General features: G+C 41.1%; 1 protein-coding gene across 2 annotated transcripts in view; it reads right to left on the bottom strand.

Moving 5' to 3' along the window:
* The window catches only part of TNIP3 (TNFAIP3 interacting protein 3), a 47,096-nt gene that overhangs the window by 18,827 nt on the left and 9,130 nt on the right, over window positions 1-19,139 (bottom strand). For both annotated transcript variants that reach the window (XR_010794687.1, XM_066632759.1), the window contains exons 5-9: window positions 19,001-19,108; window positions 12,022-12,141; window positions 7,835-7,960; window positions 6,277-6,330; window positions 3,798-3,956 (exon numbers count right to left, since the gene is read on the bottom strand). Coding sequence is in view for 1 of the 2 variants with exons in the window: in XM_066632759.1 (XP_066488856.1) it covers window positions 3,798-3,956; window positions 6,277-6,330; window positions 7,835-7,960; window positions 12,022-12,141; window positions 19,001-19,108 (567 nt within the window). In the remaining variant the exon portion in view is untranslated. The remainder of the gene's footprint in view (window positions 1-3,797; window positions 3,957-6,276; window positions 6,331-7,834; window positions 7,961-12,021; window positions 12,142-19,000; window positions 19,109-19,139) is intronic.

Below are 19,139 nucleotides of genomic sequence, written 5' to 3' on the forward strand. Positions count from 1 at the left end.
CTTCTTCCCTTCTGTGACTTTCATCTTCTAATTAAAAAAAAAAAACGAACCGGAATAATTTATATAGGTAGCATTTCAAAATTAAAAACAGTAACCTTATGGTATTTTCAAAGCCACTGAACCTCAGTACCAACTTAGTGTTCCAGTCATACTACAATGAGGGTTTTTTTCAACCTCTGTTGAAAAAAAAAAATGCAGAAAACGGATACAATTTGAAGTAGATCAGAATTTCTTAACCAGTAGTATGAATACCACCAGTGGCACTTGAGGTGCTGTCTGGTGATACTCGCAGGACCCCTGGGATGTCAGCCCCCATAGCAGCAAGAGCAGGAACACAATTCAACAAATAGCTGCTCAATGGGCAGAGCTCCAGGCACGCTTTTCCATGCTCAAAAAAGCTTTTCCGTCCACCCTGAGCCTTTTAATGGTGTTTGTTGTGTCTCATCTGGCCTCCCAACCCAGAAATGACTGGCGATTATGTCATTGCCATTTACTTCCAGTGCTACTTTGAACGGGTGGACCATGTGAAGTGGTGCAGCAGAGGACAAACCTTGAAAAACACTGAAGTAGATCTTTAAATGCCCTTGTTACATGTTACGTTCTATTCAAAAGGAAAGGGATTTTGCCTGTGGAACCATGACTTCTATTTGTTATATTGTTATTCTACTATTCCTCCAAGATGATCAGGTTTGCAAACATGTTCTCCCTCTCCCTGTTTTATCCTCACATCAATCCTATGAGGTAGAGTAGGCTCAGAGATGCTGACTGGCCCAAGGTCACCCTCAGCTTTTTGGCTGAGTGGGAATTTGGGCCTGAATCTTCCTGACCGTAGCCTGACATTCTAACTTTCACACCACACTAGTGCAAACATCCCAAATTCAGTTCATGGTACTATCTTTTTTAAAAGGATATCTGATATCAGGATGTGGAAAGACGTCTGATTCAGATTTAGGAGACCTATTGTTAGTCAGACCAGACCAGACTAGATTGTCAGGGGTTCGACTCAAAATAAGTCCTATAGGGCACAATCCTAACCCCTTATGTCAGTACTTTCCAGCACTGGCAAAGCGGTGCCAATGGGCCGTGTGCTTCATTCTGCAGTTGGGTGTCACTCATGGAGGCCTCAAAGTAAGGGAATGTTTGTTCCCTTACCTCAGAGCTGCATTGCCCTTATGTCAGTGCTGGAAAGCACTGACATAAGGGGTTAGGATTGCACCCTCAGATGTACGGGTTTGTCTGTGATGCTTTCATTTTAAGTGTCTGCCCAGAGACATGTGGCTACAGAGCCGTAAATATCAAATGAAATAAACACGTTGTCCTTGCTAAAATATTCTGCCATTGTCGACCAAAAATTCCTGAATGCACAAACACCAAAGCTAAGTTACAGTCACATCATATTCATAATGATATTCTTGAAAGTTTTCCAAAGAATGAAGAGACATGATTCTCAATCAGACTAAACAAAAGTTTTCTTGGATGACTGAAAAGTAAATAGTAAATGTGAGATTCCAAAAAGGAGATGCAAAAGGTCAAAGCAGAATGAAGTAAGTGTACTACATTCCACATGCTAACCCGGCACACTCACTCCATCCTAACACCTTTCACGTTTGATGACAAATGGCTGGGGGAATTATAAAGAAACAAGCCTTGGAGCAGCTATGCTAAGACAAAAAACAAGCGCAAAGAACTCCAGAACAGAATTCAAAACAACCAATCAGCAACGTACCCCACCTTTCCAGCGCTCTTCTAAGGCAACATTTATAAACCCGCAGGATGCATTGCTCTGCTAGAAACCCAGATGGTCAAAGCTTTAGGACAGAGGCCAAAATTAACTGGGCCTTAGTTGAAACTTTGGTGAGAAACTTTTTTTCCTGCTTGTACAAGAGAAGGAAAAAATACTTACATAAAAAAGGCTGGCTCATCTGTGGTTCTTGCCTTACTGTACCTATGTATAAATACTTGCCCTACTGTACCTTTGTATTAATATTTGTGTTCTTAGGCAGACCCCATTCAATTAGTAGGGACTTGCAGAAGAATACTACATGCCAAAATGAAAAAGGTGTCCCCACACCAAGTTATCTTCCTCAACATATAGGATTTACCCCACAGCATCACATTGTGAGCTTCCCTGCTCTCACCAATGGCAGTCATGGAGAAATGGGAAGCCATGGGGAGAAAGGGCAGAGAAAGACACAATGCAATTGCATCATGTCAGGTGAGACAGAGAACTTGACACAGGGCTATCATTTTTGGCAACACCATGATGGTACATATAACACGATAGTAGTCAGGAAGGCTTTTGTGAAGTTAATGTGCCAGGAAGCTAGTTCTTAACTATTCCCTGGTGGTCTTAAATGGAAACCTCCACCAAGGCACTCAGGACTCTGTATATCTGCCAAAAAGAGGAGGGGATAAGATGTGAGCACTTCCTTTGTGTGGTCAGTGAGAAAGTTAAAGACAGCATGGGCTTTAGATTATGGAGAAGACAGAGATTTAGGATCTGATTTTAGAGTGATTGCCATGGAAGCTAAAAAGTTGGGAACTAGAATGTGAAGACAAGTTTAGAAGACACATGTAGGTGATATTAGCAGGAGCGCATACTACCTAATTCCATCCAATTCTCAAACCTGTATATTTATAAATAAAGCATACCATAAGCCTCCTGTGATTTCTCCTTTAAAGGAAGTTCAAGCCTAGGTACTGTAACCTCATGCTCCTGGAACTTCTCACCGCTCAGGGAAGTGGGACACAAGCACATATCAACAGCTTTGGCCTCAGTTTCCAACTCAAGTTAACTTCACTGCTATTTTTTTTTTAAAAAAAACACACTCTGTAAAGTGAACTACAGTGTTCATTGTGCTTTTACCCAAAGGGTCAAAACATTTTGAACTTATTCCCACACCCATAGGGCCTCCAGCGTCTATCCTAGTCAGGATTTATCCTATTAGCTTGTGCATCATTGTGAATGTGTATGTGTGTGGGACAGGAGTCTGACACCGAGGACACAAGTCTTCACACCAGCTGTCTTGTCTAGAATGGCCATCCTTCATTCATTCATTCATTCATTTTTGATGAAGCATCAACATGACATCATTAATAGCCAATTGATAGTTCATGTTTTCTGAGTAATCTGTTTCCCATACCTGATTTGCTGTGAATTTTTTTTTAACTTTTAACACACACTAGCAGCACAGCCTGTCTTATGTAGGGAACAAAGCACTTCGTGTACTACCTGTATGCATTTCTTTCCTTCCATCACAATCACATATTGGTCCCTTAACAGCCTTCAGCTCACAAAGGTTTCCCTGCTTTGTCCAATGCCCAATTCAGATTCCTCCTAGTCAGTCAGTGACCACCATGTTCTCTCCAAGACTGAAACACTCTATCCCGCCAAGAACTTCCTACCCATTGATGTAAGGCTGAGGCTGCTATTTTCAGAGATGTTTCCAGAATCTCAGTTGCCCTCTTCTGCCCAATTAGCGAAGCCTCTTTCAGCCACTAGAAACTCAGGCTCCCAACATTGCAGCTGTAATGCCTGCTGGAGAGTGGTCCTTGTTTTCTCTTGCAGCCCTCGGAAATGTCTGTTATGTTATTTTGAAATTGTGCAATTTTGATAACAATAGCACCACAAATAGGGAAATGGAAAACAAAAACCAGAAAAGTGCACAATTTTCATATTGCTACTGTATCCCCCCCCTTTCCAACTACACTTGTAGGAACTGGCATTCCTAGTTGTGAAATGCTGTTTTTGAGTGTTTCTGTTTTGTGAAATGAAAACCGACAGGAATCTTACTTACTGGGGGCGGCTGCTTTGTGTTAATGCCACATGTGGCCAATGTTATTTGAGGTTCAGGGTAAGGATGAAGCAATCCACAGTTCCCGCAAGGATGACAAGGAGGAATGAACATTTGTTGGGATTCATTATGTTTCTCTGTCAGTGCGCGGAGATCCCTGGCCTATACCAACAGTAAAATTAAAGAAGTTAAACATTTGTTTATATAGTGCCATTGATGTACATGGAGCTTTGAACAGATGGATCCATACCCTAACCAGCTAGGTAGAAACAAGGGAAACAACAAATGAAGGGGATGAAAATGAAGATAGGAAAGGATATGTGGTTATTTGGGTTACTGTTACTTAAGCTTAGTTACAGCAAGTCATTGCAGTATCTTAGAGCTCATCCGGATGTAAGCATCTTTGCTTTTAATTTGGTGCTATACAGCACAACCAGGAATATAGGTAGTGACCTATGATGGAGCAGATATTGCATTCTCCCAATGAATATGGGAAACCGATGCAGTACTACAAACCTCAGAATTTATTCTGAGCATGTTCAGTGGGTGGGTGGATAGGGCACTGCAACAACAGATATGCTGAACAAAATAAGAACCATCTGGATGAGTCCTAAAACCAGTGAGGGGTTAATGAACAGCATTTTTTAAAATATACTGTATATGGAGAACTGCAATAACAAAAATATAAACTGCAGTTAACACAATAAAACAGACAATAAAACTTCAGCTGAAATAAGAATTCCAGTCATTATATACCCGCGCAAATAAAAAGTCTTAGTTTGATTCATGAGGCTCATCAGATTAGGGGCATCTAATCTGGGAACAGTGTTCCAAAGCAGGGTGCCACCCCAAATAAGACCTTTTGCAAGGTAGCCCCTATTAGCGGTCAGACAGGTGGCTACTGGGCAAAGGGGCCCCCATTCTTCTTCTCTCTTGCTCTCCTTCTCATACCTAACCAGCTCACTTCTTCCTCCCTCTTCCTCTCCCCCCATTTGTAACCTTTCAGCTTTTGAGACTTCCCACCTTTTGCAGTCCCAGCCCCTCTCAATCAGCTGACCTGTCTATCTGACCCTTGAATGCTCTGCACGCCCCAAGATGATATTACATCAATGCCTGATGCATTGAAGCCTGATGGGCAGCCAGGAGAACTTCACTTAGGTCCTCTGACTGCACAGGGTAGGACAGGGCTCCACACAAACTCATTCCTTCACCTGATTTTATTAACATGTAAAATATGAATCACTCTGTCTGTGCTATGCATGTCCTATGCTAAAAGCGTCAACAAAATCACCCCTTTCAGCTCAAGAAAAATTGACTTTCAAACCTGAGGAAATTATGAATTTGTGCATACAATATATGCACTTCTTTGGCACAGCTTGTTCTGCCTCTGCTAGTCATGGGGGAGATGCAGGGAGCTGTGCAGGGTGCATAAGCCTGACAACTAAGAAACAACATTAAGCCTTCCCTCTGACTTTGAAGCTGCATTACCCATTAAGCTTACTAAGGCTGACATGGACTAGTAACTCTCCAAGGCTCCAGAGAGGAATCTTTCCCTACTTTTCTTGGAGATGCTGGGGATTGAAACTGGGACTCCTCCATGCAAAGCAAGTGCTCTACTACTGCTAAGCTACCAGGTCCTGCCCACAGAGCATCTACCTTTTTGAAAAATGAAAACTGAGATCAACATCACTTTCTGAACTATGTACTCCATGCCAACTTATGAGCTTGCACCTGATCACAATTGTTCCCAAGGCCATCAGTAATGTTCTCTTGAACATCTGAAAGTGAACTGCAGTCACAGTAGTGCAAACAAGGCCTTGTGCAGATGCATTCAAAGCAGCATTCTAGTGAGGACAGAATCTGGTAGCTCTGTCAAGGCATAGCTCCACAGAAGGAAAGTGAGGAGTTGTGTCTAGGGCTGTTCTGTGCCAGTTAATGAAACACTAAAATTCTGTACCACAAAAAGCCAATTCTGCAATGTGCATAAATTATGCGCTTCAAACCATATTTGCATATATTTGCTTTGTAGAATATATTCTGCTTCTAATCATCATGGAGAGGGACACTGGAAATCTCACTGAGGCGGCAATTCTGTACATGCCTACCTGTGAGTATGTCCCATGAATTTAATGGGCCTTACTTCTGAGTAGACATGCATAAGCTTGGGCTGTGAGCCACCTTTTAGCTTCAAAGATTTCAGAAGATATTGTCACTAAAAAATAAGGGGGGGGGGGAAAGAGTTTTGGAATTCTAAAATCACTTCTACACTTTTTCTGAGCATGGGTGGAATTATGGCATACCCAGAGACCTGCTTGTATTCCTTATTCATCATAACAAAAACAAAATGAATTAAACAAAAACAAAATGAATTGGGTTGGTGGAAATGGCAAAACTTCAGTTAGATCCACAATTTTGGCCTCCTCCAAAAAGCAATCTAAAGTAAGACATATGCCTCTCTGGACACACGGACACAGACACAGACCTGTTTCTTTACTTGCTTCTCAAGCAGTTTCTTTTCTTCTTGGCAGTCTTTAATCTGTGGGGGGAAAATCAGTCTCATGAAGCAAGCATGTATACTGCATGACTTGTACCTATAAAGAACCAATAATAAATCCTGCAGCAGAGGTTAAAGTTCCTGAAATGGTAGCACTGGAATAACTTTATTTTTAAAAATCTTACTGTCCTGCACTTATAATAATAGTTATATATGAGTATCAGAGGGTGGATATCAATAGCTGTGAATTTCTTTACACGTCAGAACTTGTGCATAATAAGATAACAACATACCTCCAAAAGGGTACATGAATGTGTTTATATGTGTGTATACCCCACACACACTAGTTTGTTGAATTTGAAAGGAGCAAGACAGAATTCCATAACTGCTGAAATCAGGGACTCTCTTGCCCTCTAGTGGTAGCCTGAATGGATTGGTCAAGGGGAAAAATAAATTTATCTGATGAGATTGTTTGGACTGTACTCAGAACTCGAAAACATCAGTAAGGTGAAGTGTTTTTGTGATGCTGTCAGAGCTTCTCTTGCTTCCTAAATTCAAAGCCCACATTCACGACAAGGGTACCAAACACCAAAGTTTGTTGTCCTTGTGAATGTAGCAATATTCACTCTCATATTACTTTTGGAAAATCCGTTGTTTTTTTTTACACATAACTTTTAGGAAAATCTAAACTGTCTGAATTCACTAAATGGATATAAAAGGAGGTAAGTTGAGGTTGAACATGTGGAAAACACTTGGAAAACCTGCATAGGGAGGGGCTTCACCTGCTTCACTCTTTCACCTGCTGTTTTCAGGTGCAAAACGGTTTGTGGTGCTTTAGGTACATGTGTTTAGATTGCAGAAGTGGGTGCAATGATCAATACCATTCTTTTGCTCCATATTCTGTTGCTGAAATGATTTGAAACCATTTGCTCTAAACTGAGGGTTTGCAACTCTGTCTGGAGAGGAGTGCTATCTGGACCTCCAGTTGACAAATGTTTTTCCTTCAGCACATCTTGAAACAAGCTCTGAGCAAGTCACAGAGACTCAAGCAGGAGAGTACAGTTAGAATCTTTCCCTCTTCCTGTAGAGATGGTGGATAGGAAGAGAGCCCAAGACATGGACTCTTGTGCCAGGCCACTGTATGTAGGTATCACTTCAGTGCCATTGAAGCATATGCAAGTTATATGAAATATTTATCTCGGCATTCTCATGGAGGTAATAATAGTTAATTAGTACTGATTTTACAGATAGGCATTAAGGGTGATGCCTACCAAGCAAGGTTGTCAGATATTGACTCTAAAAAGAGCCTAGAATCCTCAAGAGTATGGAGACAGAGAGTGCACATTCATTTCACCAACAAGACTACTTCAGAATGATTTCCCAGGTCACCATCTATTTATAAGAGGTCACCATCCAAGGTGGTGACCTCATATAAAACCCCATATCAATTAACAACAGCCAGAAAGCCTTCGGTTACATGAAAATAGAAAAACCAAATAAAACTACATGCTTTGGCAAAACAGTATTCCCTTTTTTTGACTCATACCTGAGAATTTAGTTCATTCAACTGCAACTGTGATCTCTCATTCATTTTCTGCAACATTTCTTTCTCTTCGTTCAGTCTCTCTCTATCAGATCTTTCCCTTTTAAAGTCTTCTTCATATATTTGAACCTACAATAAGGAAGGGTGATGTTTTATTTACACCATACAGACACCTGAGATTTTCAAAATGTAATTCAATAAGAGACATGAGACAGGTAAAGCTATTTTTTTCGCTCTGCAAGGGCACAGGATACTTTGGTAGGAGGCAAATTAGATGTTCATAGGACCACACTGTTATGAGGTTTGTAATTGAAAGAACTTCTCTTTTCAGATAAAACCAGCCAGGAGAGCCCTGATCTCGACTGAGACTTATGAGCTTGGGAGAAAGGGTATAACCTTACCCTTGGGATCCTTTTCTTGCCTAAAAGTACCTCAGATGCAGCCGGTTACCTCCCAAATGGCTAATTGCAGCAGTCGGTTACTTCAGGACTACTTTCAACAGGTATGAGAGGAATGAGTTATCCCTTCTCTCCACACGTGCTGTGATCCCAGTCAAAGCATTCTTGGAGGAATGGGGGGACGGAACTGCCTCTTCACAGTTGGGAGAGGGAAATTACTATCTTTGGAAGACCAAAATTCATTGCAGCTTGGAACATTCCTTAGAAGGCAAGGAAACTAATCTGGGAGAACAGAAGCCCATTCCTTCCTGCTTAATCCATGAAATTTCTTCACAAGTATCTACGTGTAAAGAGAAATTTACTGACCACTAGCATATGAGTTGTCAGAAAGATTACAATTAAAACAACATGAGCAGAGATTGACTCATTGGAGATGTCCTTAACTTCAGTGCAGATGTCCCAGTTTCTGTGGCCACAGAGTGATCATCCCCCTGAGTCATGCAGTCTAGTCTGTACATTTCCAGGGAATTCTACCTTTATGTGCTCAGTATTGACAAACAAATATTATATTCACAGTTCTATGGCCAAATTCTAGCCACAACACAGAGAGCCTTTATGATCAGAATGACTGTAAGCAAATATCTTATTCTGACTTGAGAACTCTGTCCCAGTCATCATCATCATGGTGGCCCCACCCCTGCTTCTCACCAGCCATTTTAAAACCACTAGTGCAAACTTCACTGGGAATGGGACATCAATAGAAATACAAGGATCACCTGGAAATTACTAAAGATATACAGACATCATTAGGATCACTTTTGGATCATCTTTGGATGCAAGCATTTAGCTATTATGTTATTTTCTCAGGTAGCTTCTGCTTTTGACAGTGCCTGACCCTGAATCTTTGGCAAGCTGCCATTTGTGTCAATACTAACAGTTGTACAGTGGCCATGTAACACTTTTAACATTCTTCATATTACAGTGTTATATACGGCACTGGTTCACTGATGCTTGCGAACTAGGGCTGCAGCATTACTCTTCCACAATCAGAATAAAAAATTGTGGTTCTAACATACTACTTAATTCCTCATTGTAGTCCTACATGCTTGTCCTTATGGGAAAGGTTTCCTGGGTGCCTGGGGGCCAGTCACAATCTCTCAGTCTAACTTGCCTTACAGGGTTGTTGTGCAGATAGGAGACATGAACACACACCCCCACAAGCAAAAAGGACAATACTGTATATAAATGCTAATGACAACAACTGTCGAGGATTGTAATCTTAAAAAGGGAAAGCTTAAGAACATTTACTCAGAAATAAGTCCTGTTTGCTTCAGTGGTGCTTACTCCCTTGAGATACAAGGACATCTGCAAGAGGGATCTGAAGGCCTTAGGAGTGGACCTCAACAAGTGGGAAACCCTGGCCTCTGAGCGGCCCTCTTGGAGGCAGGCTGTGCAGCATGGCCTTTCCCAGTTTGAAGAGACACTTTGCCAACAGTCTGAGGCTAAGAGGCAAAGAAGGAAGGCCCATAGCCAGGGAGACAGACCAGGGACAGACTGCACTTGCTCCCGGTGTGGAAGGGATTGTCACTCCTGGATTGGCCTTTTCAGCCACACTAGACGCTGTGCCAGAACCACCTTTCAGAGCGCGATACCATAGTCTTTCGAGACTGAAGATTGCCAACTACTCCCTAGATTATAAAGTATGAAAAGACTTGGGGTGGGGGAATCCACATCAAGGCAATTGTATAGGAATTGTGGATTGGGTCCCCTCCAGCTGCTCCTCTTCCACATCTGTCCAAAGTGCCTGCCTATGACCTTTGTTTCTTCAGCTAGCCCACACTTCTGTGTCTGCCCTGCAGCATCCTTGTCTCCCACTTTTGTCTGGCTTCAGTGACAGTACCTGGAACACCCCCTCCAGAGCCCAAACTTGGCTGTTTGCCTGTCTGCCTCCCTCTTTCCCTCTCTCCACTTCCTCTCAATGAAGGGTGCTTTTACTCATTTATGCTGACCTGCACCAAGAAGAAAGGAAAATAAAAAAAATTTGCAATGGAGCCAAAGGAAGGTACATTAAAAAAAAAATTACTGCACTTGCTTTTAAAAATAATAGGGGAAGGGACTGCATTGTAGAACATGTAGTGGTCATGCAACAAGGAACTGGCATTGCAACAGTTTGGCAAGGGTGTTGTTTGGATTATCTATTGCAAAAATGACTACAATTCTGGAGAAAATGGCTAGTGTTGAAGCAGCCCAAGCCACAGAGTACGTAACTTATTAAATTTAAAGGTTTTTTAAGGAATTCTGTTCAGCCAACCAGTGGGCATCCCATCCTTGCTTCATCTCAGAGCTGGCTGCCTTCCTGGTTTTGTGTGGGGAAGAATGAAGTCCTTTTCATTTGTGGCAACCTTTTCATCTATTTCTTTGTCTTAGAGAATAGCTGTGACCTCTCCCCCACAGGCTTTATTCTTCCCATCCCATCTCATTCCCAAAACGCCATGTAAAGAGATGGGAATGGGAAAGGAAAGTGAAGAATAGGACTGGCAAATGACCTTGCTGTTGAGTTTCACCGTTATCTTCAGAACCTTCACTGAAAGCTTAAGTCATGAAGATGGCTAAGAAAATGAAGGAAGCCACAGCATACAGGTCCTTCTAACATGGAATTGGAACCGTCTGTTCTCCAGTGTGGAGGGTGAACTCCATAGTGCCTCTATGGATACATAAAATTTAAGTGGGAAAAGGGGGAGGGGAATATATAACATGTAGAACAATGTTGTGTGTATATAGATTTTAGTGTCCTCAGAAGAATTTGGGAAAGGGGGAAATGAATGATACACTCTGTTTTAGTGTATGTACAATCCATTACTGTACTATCAAATTCAAGGTTTTACCCTTCCACATGTGGCATACATTACATGAGAGTAAAATCTGGCTTAGGCCTTCAAACGTGACAGAAACAAGAATTTTAGTCCATGGCCCTTCTTCTCACACACATTTGTGTTTCAACAACTGACTCTAACAGTGTCCAGAATGACAGACTTTAAACTTAAGGTTAACTGGAAAGTACCATAATTTTAAACGGATGGGTTCCTACATAAAAGTAAGCCCCAGGGGGGAATAGTACATCTTTTCCTGAGGTTCAGGGCTGCAACACAGATTAAATCAATCTTCCATTCCACAGATAATGGAGTTTCTTTGAGTCAGTTGGGGATGCTTTATGTGCTTTTAATTTATCTGCATGTTCTTCGGTACATGAAGGATCATGAACTAAAGCCTTGCTCTTAGGAGAACATGTTTCTCAGGGAACATATACAGCCTCATGAAAATGGAGAAATGGCATATGGCTCCTTGATAATTGACTTCTTTAACAGGCTTTTGACAGGTGGGTTGGGCAAGTAAGTGTATTGTGATCAAAATATCACAGGGCCCTTTAAACAAAAGGTAAATTTAGGTTGATTTTTTTTTTTAAAGGAAGGGTTTACACTTACCATTTTCTATTGCAAGTGATATTAATACCTCTGAAAACATAAGACTTTCTGTTCATTTTATGATTTTCCTGTGCTTGTGACAGAATCTGAGCATATAAACAAGTGGTTCTGCAAACACGTACTGTTCAACACGTTCTGTTTAAAAGCTTCAGGTTTTCTTTTCAAGATTAACAGTACAATCCTAGGTATGTGTTCTCAAAGTAAGTCCTAGTGGGTTCAATGGGAATGACTCCCAGGTAAGTAAGTACAAGTTTGCAGTCTTCATGGGTTACTATGTTACTGCACAGATTTACATTCAATCAATTCATACCTGTTGCCTGAGAACTTCCATTTCCATCCTCATCTCTTCTTGACTGCAATTCCTGTTCAGTGCATCCACATATGGCGCATGCAAGGATGCATTCTGATTTTTCAAGGAATCCAGAAGGGCCTGTAGCAATTTAAAAAAAAATACACCCACACTTTGAATTCACCAAATCAAAATAAGCAACCTTTGCTAGTTTTTCTGATTAAATATTTTATAATGCCAGTTCTGGTTTAGGCATTTGCCTTTACAGTTGTGGTTCTCAGGGGAGCAGCCCACACTGCCAGAGGTACTGAACAATCCCAAAGGAAGCATGAAGTTAAAAAGATGGACAAGATTCTGAATCAAGTGGAGCCTCCTTCTCACAAATAGCCAGGACCAGAAGGGGCTGAATGCCCCTGGCAAGGGACTTGCTAAACCAGGATGGATTTATGTAAATTTTTTCCCCACTGTCCCATTATCCCAACCAGATCTGGATAAGGATAGGGAGGAACTGCCGGTTTGTTCTAATGATAGCCCCTATGTGTTTAGGACAGAGTCAAAGATAGCCAGTTCTAGTCCTCTTCTAATTGTGGATTAGAACATTCCAATTGGTCCCCAGTCCACAGATTCTCATCAGACTGCACAGAACTGTCTATAAGGGCACAGTCCTAATCCACTTTCCAGCACCGGCATCAGGGCAATGCAGCTCCGAGATAAGGGAACAAACATTCCCTTATTTTGAGGAGGCCTTCATGAATGCCACCCAACTGCAGGATGCAGCACACATTCCATTGGCACCACTATGCCAATGCTGGAAAGTGGGTTAGGATTTGGGCCTAAGAATCTCAGCCCATTTACCTGCCACATCTATTATTGGATGGGAGAGGAACAAGGTAGAACATGTTCAGAAATGAGGCAGATTCAAGATGTTTGAGAAATATTGCTTTATGGTATTTATAAGGGTTTTTTCCCTTCCATTATTACATTTTATGCAGGGTGTGTGTGTGTATATATATAGCTATGCAATAATTACATATTATTGTGTATTGTGTGCATATATATAGCTATAGCATATTACATATGCTATAGCTATGTAATAAGCTATGCAACTAATCTATTTCCTATAACCAAATGACCATATTCCAATCATCACACTGGGTGTTTCATATGGCTGACATCCTTCATGCTGCGCCCACATAAATAATATACATATTTATACAGGTATAAATAACTGGGGCTGAAAGACTACTGCAAGACCTGCCAGGGCAGAAGAAGACATCTCTCTACAACCTCAGTGCTGACGATCAGAGGCTGTGGATCTACTGAGGTGGCACATCTCTGTCTTTGTCTGCCAGATCAGTTTACACTCAAAAATATTGTGGGTGCGCACAAGTCAGAAACTTGGAATGTAAACATGTGTTTTATGTTCCTAAAGCCAGGCACATCAAAACAGAAACAAATGTATAAACATCTAGATCCTGTCACACAATCCACAATTGTTATGAGTTTCCCCTCCACAAATAATTCAGTTTTGGTTTCCAAAAATCTAAAAATGAAAAGATGAAGCAAACTTAGGATGAAGCAACGTTAGATTTCATTTCTTAGAAGCAAGTTTCTAAATTCTCACTGTAGCAGAGAGGAAAAAAAATGTACCAACAGTGTCACCTAATGGTTCAGAAACAAACTGAAAAAGACATTATTTTTCCTTACAACTCAGCCTTGTGCATGGATAGTTGGAAGTATATGTTTATATGTGGGAACATATCCAGCAGAGTTCAGTGGAGCTTCCTACAAATAAGTATGCTTAAGACTGCAACCTAAATGTGTATTATTCAAATTAAATTTAATAGTCGATACATATCGCATCTAATTTTGATTTTAAAGGCTCTGAACAAGGAAAGCTCAGCATTGCAAAGTACATATGTCTACCGACTGCTGTTTTTATTTTAGCTTCTAAACAGAGGACTGTGCAATTCTTTGTAGCTGCTCCTTGAGGAAAACATGTTCACTCTTATAAACATATTGCTAGTGTACCTCACTTCTTTTAAAAACAAGCCCAGCAGGATGTTACTTACTATTATAGTATCGGGGGGGGGGGGAAATCATGAAATCCCCTCACTTGATTTATGTATAGGACAGAAAAAAGGAAGTATATTAAAGAAAACACATCTTCACAGTAAACCAGGAATTAATGTTATGCCTATCACCCATGTAATAAACTACAGGTGTATGCCACTTAATGATGGGGATACATTCTCCTGTCCCTGTTGTTATGCAGTTAGGTCATTAAGTGAACATTCGGTCCAATCGATTGCCTTTGTTGTATAGGCAGACACTCCCTGCTAGACACTACTGGAGATAGATTGCCTCTTCTTTCCATTAAGAGCCTCGCTGTTGTGTAAACAGACCCTCTGCTGCAGGCTATGGGAGACACAACTGCCTCATTAAGAGCAACTTTATTATGTTTTGACCAATGTCATATATGCGGATTGTCATTAAGCAAACGGTTGTTAAGCAACAAACGCCTGTACTATCAATTTTTTTTGTTTTTAACCAAGGATAGTTAATCTAACTCTATCACTCTGAATACTATATGAATGCAGCATTTTTGAACACACACTCTCAATCTGATCCAGCACACACACACACAAATAGAGGATCTTCAGGTTTCAACTGTACTAGACAATTTGCTTCCAGTCCCTGCTCTATTGTACCTGCACCATAAACTGGAGTAGATTTTGTCAGCTGTGATTTTTAAAACATTTCTGAGCAATACTACTAAAATGTGGGAGGTTACACAACATTTCCTCCACCCACTCAGTACTCACTGAGTTCTCAAAGTAGCAGCCAATTCTAAAAGATACTCTGAAGAATTCTCTGCTGGAAATGAGGTTTTCACTACTGCACCTCAGAAGGGCTCCACCTATCTTATCTATTTCTATCTAGAAATGATGGTGACGTTTTCCAAGCCAGATTCAGTGAAGAACTTTGGGTGTTTATGAAGCCCCACCTCAAATAGGTGAGCTTTGAAAGCCCTCAAATTCTTCTACAGTTCTGAACAAAATCACTCCTGGCTCCTTTCCTCCTACTAGTTCTCACCACCCCCAATCACCCCACACCCAAACACTCTTCTTCCTCCTTTGACTTACCTGTTAAGCAGTAGGGGCAGTAGAAGCAGCAGTGGTGCCATGCAGAGAGGGGAGATGAGGTTTGTCCTCTCTTTTCCCTCTGGCATAGCAACAGTAGTATAGCTGGGGGGGGCAGCACAGTAAGTATAGCAGGTGCTACAATGTGCTGTATAAGCAACTCTGCCCACTTGCCATCTGAACCATTTGGGGTAGTGACGGCAATGCACAGGTGTTGCCTAAGTGTCGCCATCACTTCCCCAAATGGCTTGGATGGCAAGTGGGAAGTGCTGCTTACCTGATGCATTGTGGTGCTTGATGTACTTACCGTGGCACCCCCCTCTCCAGCTACAATACTGGGTTTCTATACTGTGATCTAATGCCGCAGAGTGCTGGGGAAGGAGGTGTGCACTAACCCTTCTCCCTGTGTGCTGTGGTAGCTCCTACTGCCCCCACTGCTCAATAGGGAAGGAGGGACAAATAGTTTGGGGCACTGAGTGAGAGTTAGCAGGGAGGACTTTGATGGTGGGCAGGAATGAGGGAGAGCATTTTTCAGGGCTTCAAACTGGCTCAGCAAAATGATTCAAATTCTTCCAATTTTCTTTATCAGAAAAAACTTCAGTTCTAAGTTAATCTGTGGCAAGCTTGAAAGCAGGGCCAGCCCAAGTTCTCCTGCCACCTGCATGCCAGATGCTGCCCCCTTAGCCAGTGATGTGCCTCCCATTCTCCAATGTTCTTATTCAGTATTCTCTTCTCCCTCCGCACATTTCTCTTCCTTTCTGTCTCTTCCTTTTCAATATAGGGAGTGGAAGGAGAATGAGGAGCATTGGAAGCAAGTAGGTAGACAGTGTTGGTGCCCTCCACCAACCTCTGCCTGAGGCAACCACTTCAGTTGGCCTCAGTGATGAGATGGCCCTGTTTGGAAGAGGGCTTGCCCTAATCTACTCCTGACCACTTGCTTTTAATACTAAGGAATTATCTTAAAAGTTGATAGGTATAAATACAACATGCCATTATTATAATTAACCCCAAATGAAAGGAGGAAGGAAACTGAGAGAAAGACTTCATAACTTATTTTAAAAAAATCAAATCATGTTTACATTTAAATGTTTTCCTAATTTATTCTGAATCACAGCCTTACTTCAATATGTTTTGTTCACCAATGATGCTTGAAATAAATGGTTTGGCTTTACGTGCTACCATATGGCTTACACCTGGTGGGGCAGCAGGATGATGATACACTTGTGTGATGTTTGCATTGTTGTGTTGACCAAAGAGGAGCTGAAGTCATTACTTCACACTGGGGTTATTTTTTTTTTCCTTCAGTTCCCTCCTCCACATATTTGTCTCCTACCCAATTTGAATATACATCAATGTATACTTAATACAATAGTTCTTTTACTTATCCTCCGCCCTGTGTGTTCTGGAAGAGGCTATAATTCCACATGAATACAACTTCTAGCCTTCTAGCAATACATAAACACACATAATACTCGATCAGTCAGAAAAGCTGAACAAAGTACACTTATGAATTGTAAATAATTATGTGCTGATCCACAAGAAAAAGAGTTTCCTGCCTTTTGTTCCCTATAGTAGCCAGGCATGATGGGGTAGTCATCTGTTTTTCTGCACAAGTCTGCTCTATTTGCTTATAAAGTGGGGGGGAGTAATTCTTCACGTGAAAACAAGTGCATGGCTGAGAAGGACAAAACCTGCTCCTCCCATTTTATCTCACCTTGTCCTATTGCTTTGAGCACTCACTTCTGCTGTTATAACTGGGCTGGTGGGAAAATTGTTTTAAAAGTCTTTTTAAGACTTGATCACCTCCATTCTGTAGGTGAATGGGTAAGACAGTGGCCCCATCACATCCAGTTGTGGTCTACATGTGGCATTTTGGGTTAGAAGCTAGCACAAGTAGACAAACCAATTTTCAATCAGACAGTACAGTTTTCATACAATGTTGAACAAAAACACCCTTTTTACTGGTGTTTCTTTTTCTTTACACTGGTGGAAAAGGGATACTCATTTTCCAAAATTATAACAAAAAGAAAAAAACCTATTGTGGCCTTTCAAAGACAATTCTTCCTTACATATTCAGCATTTTACACATACCTTTCCTTACATTACAAAAATATACAGCACAGTTGGCTGGGTCCAAAGGCACCCTTCCACACAGGAAAGGCAACTTCTAGGAACAGAAGGGCTGTTGTACACTTCACACTTCAGAACGGAGTGAGAAAAATAACCCAAAAATGTCCTCCATTGACTCCATTCACTAAAGCTCACGGCCCTCTCCTAGTTGCTACTTTTGAAGATTGGGATTTTCTCAACAGCTGCACCTGATATAGCGCAAGGACTTTTCTGGGGTGTGTTCTACATTCTAACTCAGAAACCTTTCCAGAATTTATTATATTATCTTGCGATAATACTTCCTGATTCAAATCTGGAGAGAAAAGTGAGTAAGTAATCATTTAAATAAAATAAATGAATAATGACATGTTAAAAAAGCTTCAGACATTGATGCTCACAGGACAAGTATGTGGACAAAAAATATGTAGCTTGTAAAACTAAGACAAAAGATTGTGTTCTGTTTCATCAAAAGAATATAAGGAGTTTTTGACAGCTTTTCATTTGTGTGTTGGGGTCACAGCTCTAGTAGTGCATGTGTCCCATGTTGAATCCCCAACATCTTCAGTTATAACTATTTCTTACAGCAGTCAGAGTAGAAAATGCTGAGCTCTATGGACCAATGGCAGCTTCACATATGTTCAAAACATTGTCAAAAATCCTGCCATCCTTAGATTGTCATAACTTACATGTCACCCCTCAGAACTCTTGAAAATGTAAATATTACTATTTTCTGATTTTATTTTATTGGCATTCAGCCCTTTGAAATTTTGCTTCATTTCTCCATCTGTAGTTCATTTAATGGATCAGAGCTCACATTTTTATTCTACTAAACAGTAACTTATACTTTTACTGCTTGACGTTTTCTGTCTTGTCTTCTAGCTTAAGTTTTTCAAAGATATGTGTTTCCTCAGGAAGTGCTTGTGGTTTACCAGGAGACACAATTAAAAAAAAAAAATTACTCTCATTGCTTTATGCAGCCTCTATGTTTGGAAATATGCTTATTATCCTTTCAGTGCTTGCTTTTTATTCTTCTTTTACGGTATTTAAGAATCGCACAACTAAGCATTGTGTAACTGCACCCCCGCCCCACAATACCTTTTTCTGTCCTCGCATACAGGGCACCACTGCTGCCACAGGTATTGAGGGTTTAGGGGTCAGCCTGGCCAGATAGGCCTTCTAATGCTTACAGGCTCTTAGCCAACACCCAGTCTAGCTGATGCCTCGCACCTCCCGTCTGTAGTATCTAATGAGGAGCCATTTGTGCACAGAAGACTCTTAGACTTCTGTGACTCTGGGTAGACTCTTACATGTACAAACAGCTGCTGTGTGCATGACTCCTGCATCTTTCCTGTACAGAAGCTCAGAGGTTGGTGGAAAGGACTTTTGTCACTTAGGGCCAAACACATTACATTAACAACATATTTGAGCCTGATATACCTAGTTTTTTTGGGCTAAATGGCAGACAAAGTGGAGCTGAATCCAGATCAAGATCACAGAGGGGCAAAGGGTTAAAGCCCCCCTCCTACTACCACACTGCCACCCACCCCTATTATTCAGCCCAAGAAAACTAAGCACATCAGAGATGAGTGCATTATTATTTGTTGTTTAGTCACACACACAAATACATAGGAGGCAAAAGAGAAAACTCCCTAATTCTACAATAACATAACACCAGATGAACAGGAGCATTGAGCAGCTAAAGACTTCTAAGCAACAGTGCAAAAATACTTGTACAATAGAAGCTATACCTTGTTGAGTCGACTTATTTCATTTTCATAATGTATCTTCTTTGTGTTTGTCAAGGCAGTTTCCTCTTTCAAAAGCCTATTCTCTTCCTTTAGAGTTTTTTTGTCTCTCTGGAATGTAAAAACACATAGAAATGTTGAT

Source organism: Tiliqua scincoides, chromosome 6 (assembly GCF_035046505.1).
Source record: "Tiliqua scincoides isolate rTilSci1 chromosome 6, rTilSci1.hap2, whole genome shotgun sequence".
Lineage (NCBI taxonomy): Eukaryota > Metazoa > Chordata > Lepidosauria > Squamata > Scincidae > Tiliqua > Tiliqua scincoides.